The 8,580-nt window shown below is 41.5% G+C and overlaps 2 protein-coding genes across 2 annotated transcripts in view; both read right to left on the bottom strand.

Annotated features, from left to right (window-relative positions):
• LOC109528989 (class II histocompatibility antigen, B-L beta chain-like) overlaps nt 1-3,051 on the bottom strand; it is a 4,326-nt gene extending 1,275 nt beyond the window's left edge. Inside the window, exons 1-4 of the mRNA XM_019892107.1 lie at nt 2,983-3,051; nt 1,851-1,907; nt 1,197-1,460; nt 461-745 (exon numbers count right to left, since the gene is read on the bottom strand). Of these exons, the coding sequence (XP_019747666.1) occupies nt 461-745; nt 1,197-1,460; nt 1,851-1,899 (598 nt within the window). The 5' untranslated portion in view covers nt 1,900-1,907; nt 2,983-3,051. The remainder of the gene's footprint in view (nt 1-460; nt 746-1,196; nt 1,461-1,850; nt 1,908-2,982) is intronic.
• An 88-nt stretch (nt 3,052-3,139) lies between these two features.
• On the bottom strand, nt 3,140-8,086 carry LOC109528992 (H-2 class II histocompatibility antigen, A-U alpha chain-like). The gene is made up of 5 exons (XM_019892110.1): nt 7,957-8,086; nt 6,563-6,671; nt 6,204-6,464; nt 3,540-3,821; nt 3,140-3,454 (listed from the first exon to the last, which is right to left on the bottom strand). Exons 2-5 carry the CDS (start codon nt 6,618-6,620, stop codon nt 3,324-3,326), a joined length of 732 nt encoding a protein of 243 aa, XP_019747669.1. The 5' UTR covers nt 6,621-6,671; nt 7,957-8,086; the 3' UTR covers nt 3,140-3,323.
• Between the last annotated feature and the right edge of the window lie 494 nt (nt 8,087-8,580).

The following is an 8,580-nucleotide window of genomic DNA, read 5'->3' as shown; positions in this document are numbered from 1 at the left end:
ATACTTTAATACCAAATTTATCCAGGCATCACAAGATGCACAAGTTACAGTTCCTTTGGCCTCTATAATTACAAGAGGTGCTCAAAGTAATCACCATTATCTTCCAGAAATGTATGTCAAAGTCAACTACTGATTTAGTATCATTGGCCAACATGTCCAATGGGAGTGCTGCCCATGTAATTTCAATTTCGTGTCTCAGGGCCACCAATGGAATAAGGTTCTTGCAATACACAACAATATCCCCTGAGTAACCTTTGGGGGAGCTGAACACATCAAAATGCATGTACAGACTGTGTGGGGACCACTTGTATGTGAACCCTAAAGATACGATACAGAGCTGCAGTGAGTGGTGAAGTCGCTAACTGTATTTTTTTTCAGAATTGTCCACTTCAGTGGCATTTGGCTCGTGTTAATATAATTAGTACTCACACCTGACATGACATATCATCTATCTACATACCCCAGTCATAAATCCTCGGCTTCTCGAGGCTGGGGTGCTCCACCACGCAGCTGATTTTGTCCCAGTGCGTCGACGTGTACTTCAAGTACGAGTGCCTCTGATAGAGCCAATTGCCATTGGGTAGGGAATCGGTGGACGTCACCTCAGATGTAACCCGCTCGCCGTTCTTGAGCCACGTCACCAAGATCTCCTTTGGATAGAAATTGTACACACTGCAGACAAGGGTCGCTGGATGCTCGCTGTCCGCCGGCGCCTTGGTTAATCGCAGTCGGACCTTCGGCTCAACTGCGAAATTGTGAAAACCATCACAAGTGACAACGAAATAATGGTGAAATACAGAACTGAGACGTATCGGTACACATGGAGGTGAGAGGAAGTGAAACTATGTTAGTCTCCCCTTTGCAGCTTCCACTCAGTAGACCACAAGATATGACTGTGAAGTCAAGTCACTTGAACCCGAGAGAGGGCATTGTTATCACACGATCACCGTTGGAGTTCACCACAAACTTTTTTGATGGGTTTTCTTTCATGCCAAACTCATCTCAGCCTTGACAAAAGGGGCCAAACCTGGATTTCTCCCTCAAAGTTGCCAGTATATAAACTGTCAACTACACAATTCAAGGAGATTTAAGTCACCTCCTCGTCGCTCAACCCCTGATTGATTGATTGATTGGTTAAGGGGTATGTATGTCCCAGTGCTTCTAATCATATAATGTAAAAGTTACAACAAGATTACCTTTCTGGGCTAAGATGCTGTATGCACGAGTGATCCATGTCTTGCAGAGTTCTAGAGTTTCTCTAATGCCTCTCAAATAATAGTACGTGTTCAGAATATCTGCAGCTTTCCTTGCCATCTTTGTGGAGCCAGTAACATTTCCCCAGGTGCTGTTGTATTGGACATAAAGCATCTTGTTATAGTAGGTTTTCTCCACAACAGACGCATCATGACCATCACTGGAGCTCCCCTGGCATTTCAGCAGAGCATGCATACATTGAGTATCTGTAACACAAGCCCAAGTCAGTGCCATTAAAAAAAAATCACCAATGGAATGACGTTGACAATCATTTAAATCTGTGACTTCCTCTTAAAAAATCTTAAATGACTCAAAATAAATATTGACTCATAAACACTCATTGTGATGTTTCCACATCTATAAAACCATTTCATCAGTTTCATGTAACATTAAATACTTGAAATTAATGTCACAGTGTTTGTGGAATCAAAGATAATACAGTATATATAAAATGTTCATTATTCGCCATTATTCATGTGTTAAAAAAAAAAAAATGTACATGAGTCAAGTCTCTTAGTGACCAGTGTTGAAGCAATGCTGTGGCCCCTCTCGTTCGAAGCACACAAATTTCTACACTGGATTGAAAATTTACTCACCTGCATGGCAAAACACCAGGCAAAGACAAATAGCTGAGAGCGTATACATAGCGACAACTGGAAAAAAAACCGAAAGTGAAGCGACTGAAAAGCTCACAGTTTAAGGCGTGGCAATTCAGTAATTGATTCATACTGACACTTCTCATGTTTTTATAATCCAGTTCGCCTTTATTTCAAATGCTGAAGTGTTCTACATAAGGCCAAACAAAAAAGATAGTGTGTTTCCGGTAACATGAAATTTCAGCATAGGGTCGGTAGGTCGGACAAAGGTTTTTTTTTTTTTAATTTCCCCCACCCCCATTAAAAACTAAAACAAAATATTTAAACAAAATAACCATAAAACATAAAACAAGAAGACATTGAACCCGCCGCTACCTATTTAGTTTTCTCCCCGCTCCGGACTCGGGGGGCCGGGGCGCGCCGCCGCCTCCGCCGTCCTCCTCCGCCCTCGGTTTTTACTCGGCCCGTGGTGTTCATCAAATAGTTCGCTGAATTTTTTCGATACATCAGTGGATGCTATTTTCTTAACATTACGGTGCGAGCATGCGACTGTAACACAGAAAACGCGGTTTAAACTGTCGTCGGAGATCGCGTCCGCCGCCATGTTTCAATGTTGTTGACAGACGACAGGGCAAACGACGCACGCGCTCAACGTGAATATCGCGAGTTTGCACCGATGTAAACCCTCTCCACAAAAATGTAGAGGGTTGTTTGAAAAAAATGCCGACCTTAAAGTTTTTTTTCGACGTAGAAATTCTCGGTTGGTCGGGTTACCGGAAAAACACTACTTTTTTTTCTACGCCTAAGTGAAAAAAAAATCCCACCAAAACGGTTCATTTACAACTTTCGACTAGCTGCAAGAAACTGGAAACATGTAATCAATCCATCCACCTCAGGACAATTTAGAATCTAAATTGTAAATGAATGTCATGCATGTTTTTGGAATGTGTGAGGAAACCGGAGTACTTTGAAAAAAAAACTGTCTCTTCCTCCTTGGCAATCAATCCACTCAAAAGCTCACAACGACTGAACATTGCGAGGTGTTTGGGCTTGTTTGCTATGATTCCCGGACTCGCCCCATCCAACACACGGGCAGTTACAAGACAATGTGACGGTTTTCAAAAGTACTTACCAAAACAGTGCTAAATTAAGAAATGCAAATGCCAGAACTGTCGACTTGAACACGGTGATGAGCATGTAGAAATACGAACAGGATGTCGATGGCTGTCATGGCCGCCGGTCACACTTGATTGGTTCATTTTTGACCCAACAAAAACATTCCAAGCATATAACCCAATAAATATTTAATTTGAATTAAACATTTCATAAGAAATATCCCAGAATTTTGACCCAACACAAACAATCCAAAAATTGAGTTAATGAAATAACCCAACTGTTTTTACAGTGTACCACTGATGGGGAATCTCTCTATTAACAAGTTGCGTGTTTTGTTCATCAATGTGGAAGCCAGAATCACAAAACAGGCGTCGCATAGCGTCCTCTGACTCCCCAGAAAACTCCAGATGCCACTCCAAATAGTGCCACAGTCAAGCCCACGCCACAGAAAACATCTGCTCCAACGCCGGGATGACTGAACTCCACCTCTGTGACATTGAAAGACAAGTTTTTTTACTGCATGAGTGTGTGCTGTTTTCGTCATTGAAGTATAGAATGAATGAAAATATTTACCCAAAAAAATTGTTTTTGGCCTGTCCAAGGCTGAGTGCTCCACAGTACACCCATAAATGTCTCCTTCTTTTGGTGTGAATGTCAGTGTTGACAATTGGCGGAATGTGGCATCCTCGTTGGGGTAATACCGACTGAGTGACACCCCCTCTGATACCTCTATGCCATTTTTGGTCCAGTGCACTCGGATGTTCGGTGGGAAGAACTGATCCACGAAGCAGATCAAGGTGTTTTCTTCACCCTGCAGAACCTCGTCTGCAGAGTAGATGACGGTCTGTGGGGGATCTGGAGGGGGCAGAATGGATAAGAATTAATTATTGGACACATTACGACAATTACAGTTCAGTTCAGTATTTGGACCGTGGTATGAAGCTGTTTACAAAGTAGTTCTGCTTTTCATTGTGTGATAGCAACACCTATTTTCAAAAGACCAGCCTGACATGAAGTTACAATGACATCGGCAAGGCAAGTTTATTTATGATGCAGTGCATTTCACACGCAAGGCAACTCAACGTGCCTCACACGACACCTAAAAGCCTTTACAACAGAACATTTGAAAACATTCGCAAAGAGAGAAAATGTAGCTAATTAAAATTACTAACAGAACGTATATTGACATTTGAAATCCTTCACAAACAATATTTACAGAAATTTAAAAGCAAACGACATCATGTCATTAAAAAAAAACTAATTTAAAGATTTTATTTCCAAATTTCTGTTCCCAGGTGTCTTCATATCTGTCCTGTCTCACCCCACTGCTCACTAGAGCCCGACCACATGGATATTTTTTTCGGTCAAACACTTTTAGGTTTGATTTAGTCGACTGGTTAGCCCATCCGCTTCACAGTGCAGGGTTCGATTCCTTCCTGTGCCTGCATGGGTTTTCTCCAGGCACAGTACTCTGTTTTCCTCTCACATTATCAATAAATGCATGGTAGATTAACTGAACGCTCTAAATTGTCTCTAAGTGTGATTGTGAGTGTGAATGGTTGTTTCTCTATGTGTGCACTGCGATTGCCTGGCAACCAGTTCGAAGTGTACCCCGCCTATTGCTCAAAGACAGCTTGGAAAGGGTCCTGTAATACAATATTGCTGATGGACAGTCTGCGGCTGGATGGATGCACGGATTGAGGAGCCGACGATGAGAAGAAAGGAGCGTCAGCGCAGAGCGCCGATGCGTATGTGGAACCGGGAGTCGCGGCTTGGAATTGAAGCGGATTTACATGGGACAGGAGAAGAGAGCCAATCTCTTTTTCGTTAATGGATGCGACAGCTTCTTGTTGCTTTCAAGCTTAGCTTGTAACAGATGTGTGCACATTGCAGCATGACGTCTTTGATCCACTGGTGAAAAGGACACTCTGATTCACTCCTCTTTCATCTATAACTGCTTCAGACAACGAGTGTATGCAGGAAAGTGGTTAAGCTTGCATGATTGTCTGTGTCTCATGTGTTGTCTTGTATTATTTTGTAATTTATTTTTAACTTTTCTTTTGATGGCGGCGCGGACACCCGCAGCTGCTCCTCTTGTTTTATGTTGAGAGGGAAGAAATTTAATCTGTATGTGTAACATACAGTACATTTGACAAAAAAGTTGTATTCAATATTCAATTCAATTCAATATTACAGCCGGGCATCATCGTAAACTGGAGGACAGCACGTTTGCCTCACATTTCAAAGGTTCAGGGTTCCAATCTCTGCTGTGGCCTCTGTGTAGAGTTTGCACGCTGTCCTTGTGCTTGCATGGGTTTTCTCTGGGTGTGCTGGCTTCCGGCACGTTTTCTTAATTGAAGATTGCTAAATTGTCCACCGGTGCGAATGAAAGTGAATGCGTGTTTGTCCCCTGATCCTATCTGATTTCAAAGCAGACAGAGCATGACTTTCTGCCAGCGTTTTTTACCCGGACAAAGTTAAAGAAATGACTCGGCACACAGGGAAAATTGTCTTCAATATTGGCTGGAGGGATCTCTGAGAGCGAACGACGGTAGTTGCCCCGATGATCACACACTCTGCTCCCTCTCCGCCAGTTCGAACTTTTATTGCAAAATACAAGAAAACACTGCCCCCGAGATTTGCATACCGCGCCCCCCGGTCCGGCCCCTCGGTAGTGATCTGATCTACCCGAATACACAAGTCACAGATTTTGCTGATGACAAATGTCCACCTGGGCGCGACAGCTGTTCCCAAACCGTCTTTTGGTATTCAACAACTCTTTGTTCTCAAATTGTTTATTCCCACTTTGTGACTTAGTCAAGCCTTTTTCCATCTGTTCGCCCCCCTTGCTTTGACGTGATTACTCAAAAGAAGGCCCTCCGCCCGAACGGCCGACACCTCTGCGCTGAGTATGTCCAGACATGCCCAAATTAACCGAAACTTTAAACATGATACAATTTTGTTCATAGATTTCTCTGTCACTTTCATATACTGAAGATAAAAGGGAAGGCAGGGAGAGCCACGTCCAAGTGAGTGGCGAAGCAAGGTCACAATTTGGACTTAACACAGTCACTGACGGCAAAAATACTTTGTAAAAAGTCTAAAAGGCTTCTCTGCAACCGCATTGGTTCATTTCAAAATAACTGCGATGCTTAATAATGGCAAAATCTCTGCCGCTGGCCACAGAATTTCAGAGGTAACTGTATGAATGTAAAAGTTAAAAAGAAAACTGTTTACCTTCAATGTCTCCTGGATATTTGACATCTTCTTTGAAATACGCCAAAATTCTCTGGCATTCTTCGGCATCTCTTTTTGAATATTTGTATTTAGTAAAATTCTTTAACACCATTTTTGGATCTAAAAGAATAAATTTAGGAACAGTGTAAACAATCTCCTGCCGGACGTAATCCGCATATGCTATCTCATTGCCGTTGTCTGTCCACACTTCCAAATCTGTGTCGGGAGAGCAGGACACGGTTATCTTGGTATCGACCAGAACTGAAACATAAGAAATGCTGGATCAAATCTTCTCTCTCAAGAACATTCTACCATTCATATTAAGGTATCACATAAAAACGTATTAATTTAATTCTTACATTGTGAACAAGTCCTTAGGCATTCCAGTATCAGGATAAAGAAAGTAGAGAGGTTCATATTTTAACTGCAAGTAACCTTCAACTTAATGATGAATCACGACTGAAACGTCTGAAAGACAAGGAAACGTTGAGAGCACAACGACTTCTTCATGATTAAGCCTGCAAATCATCTATTGGCAGCCAGAAGCTGCACAGATGGACAGCTTTACAAACAATACAATACTGTACTGAGTAAAAGTTAAAAGTCACCATTAGATTTCAAGTGTCTGTTTTTTTGATGAGGTACACAAACACAGGAATTCTGTTTATAAAATTAACCATTAAAAAAAAATACTCTCCTCTCCTGCAGCAGCATGGCAGGCTGATTGGACACTCGAAAATATCCCTCGGTGTGAGTGTGAGCGCGAATGGTCGTTCGTCTCTGTGTGCCCTGCGATTGGCTGGCAACTGGTTCAGAGTGTCCCTCGCCTACTGCCCGAAAACAGCTGGGATAGGCTCCAGCATGCCCCCGCGACCCTTGTGAGGATAAAGCGGTTCCGAAAATGGGTGGATGGATGGATAATATTATTATCGTCATCCACTGATGTGAAAATTCAAGCAGAAAATTCACCGTAAAAGTCGCTTCATCTCTATGTAAAAAGCCACGAGCTTCACGTTCATTGCAGGCTAATTGACACGCTATAATTAATAGCATGGGAATTTCTACTGTTACCTGGGATGGGGCCGCAGCTAAGTAATTGTTCCCACCAGCAGTGATGAAAACTTACTTTCTTCCAAAACGTTCTTATATTCACATTCTTTAAGTTGTTTCTCTTTCCCATTCTGCTACCAAGACATGTATCAAGGGCATATGCTCCCAGATGCTTAAATCAGAAAAAAGTACAATTTGTTGGATGACACTGTGTTCGCTAATCACAAGTGAACGCAACTTCGAGGGACCGCCTCAAGTCGTTCTTTGCAGACAGCGTTTTATAAGCTTCTCTCAACCATAATGGAGGGCTATGCATGTTTAAACTAGATTGAAATTTAAAAAATGCAACTTTCCAGCGTTTGAAATGGTCCAAATCACAGCTTTCTTTGTTTCTCTCCATCATTTTTGAATACTCTTTGGTAGCCCAAAAATCTAATTTACCAATAATGCACTGCGGCAGCTGAGATCTGCAAGTTGTTTATTAATGTCCTAAAGTTTCGGGGACTCAAGGAACATGTAAAATCTTGCGTATTGCCCCTGGTATTCAAGTTTGATTTGTTCTTGTTTAATACTGTCTCAGAGTTCGTGTTAAAAAAAAAATCCCCACGAGTCAAGTCTGTGGTCACCAGTTTTGTAGCAATTATATTTTGGACCGTGAATTCTAAATACACAACATTCTGTAGTGTGTTTAAAATGCACTCACCCGCACGGAAAAAAACAGGCAAAGACAAATGATGACGGTCTATGCAGGATGTCAAAAAGAGAACTGATATAAAAGCAAATCTACTGCCACAGTAGTTGAAAAGTGACACTTGGAGGCGTGGCATTTCAGCCGTGAATTCATACGGTTCATATTCTGAAGTTCGTTTACGGTAAATGTATCGTACCATGCGAGTGAAAAAAATTCCACCAAACCAGTTGTACCAGTTTAATCTTCTGAAAGTTTAAAGGGGTATCTCTGATAAACAAATGTGTAAAAGGTGTTGGTAGCCAGGGATTGAAACATATGTTTCGCAAAAAATAACACAGCCCCTAAAAAAAAAAAAAAAAAATTATAACTTTCAGAAAAATTCTCCCTCCAGAAATAGTACATATTTCTTTACCTTGTGTAATTGAAAAAAAAATGAAATTTGACATCAAAGATAATTTGACTTGCAAATGTCAGGTTCAAAATCAAACCAAATAATGTTTTGGATTCCAGAAATTCAGGCTCAGACAAAGTACGATAACAAAACTATTACAGAAAAGCGCACCGACAAAGTACAAACTATAGTTGCTGGTCACAAGGAGCCGGGAAAAAAATATGCATAAAACAAAAAGTGCTTGC

The sequence above is a fragment of the Hippocampus comes genome, unplaced genomic scaffold (assembly GCF_001891065.2).
Source record: "Hippocampus comes isolate QL1 unplaced genomic scaffold, H_comes_QL1_v1.1 scaffold153, whole genome shotgun sequence".
NCBI classification, from domain to species: domain Eukaryota; kingdom Metazoa; phylum Chordata; class Actinopteri; order Syngnathiformes; family Syngnathidae; genus Hippocampus; species Hippocampus comes.
The sequence above is the reverse complement of the archived record's forward strand: the minus strand, read 5'-3'. Positions and strand labels throughout refer to the sequence as shown.

Excerpts from the sequence above, each read along its gene's own strand:
- LOC109528992 (XM_019892110.1), bottom strand. The coding sequence starts at position 6,620 with ATGAACCTCTCTACTTTCTTTATCCTGATACTGGAATGCCTAAGGACT. Across the intron at positions 6,465-6,562 it reads CCTAAGGACTTGTTCACAAT|TTCTGGTCGATACCAAGATA; the intron begins GTAAGAATTAAA and ends CTTATGTTTCAG. Across the intron at positions 3,822-6,203 it reads ATATCCAGGAGACATTGAAG|ATCCCCCACAGACCGTCATC; the intron begins GTAAACAGTTTT and ends TGCCCCCTCCAG.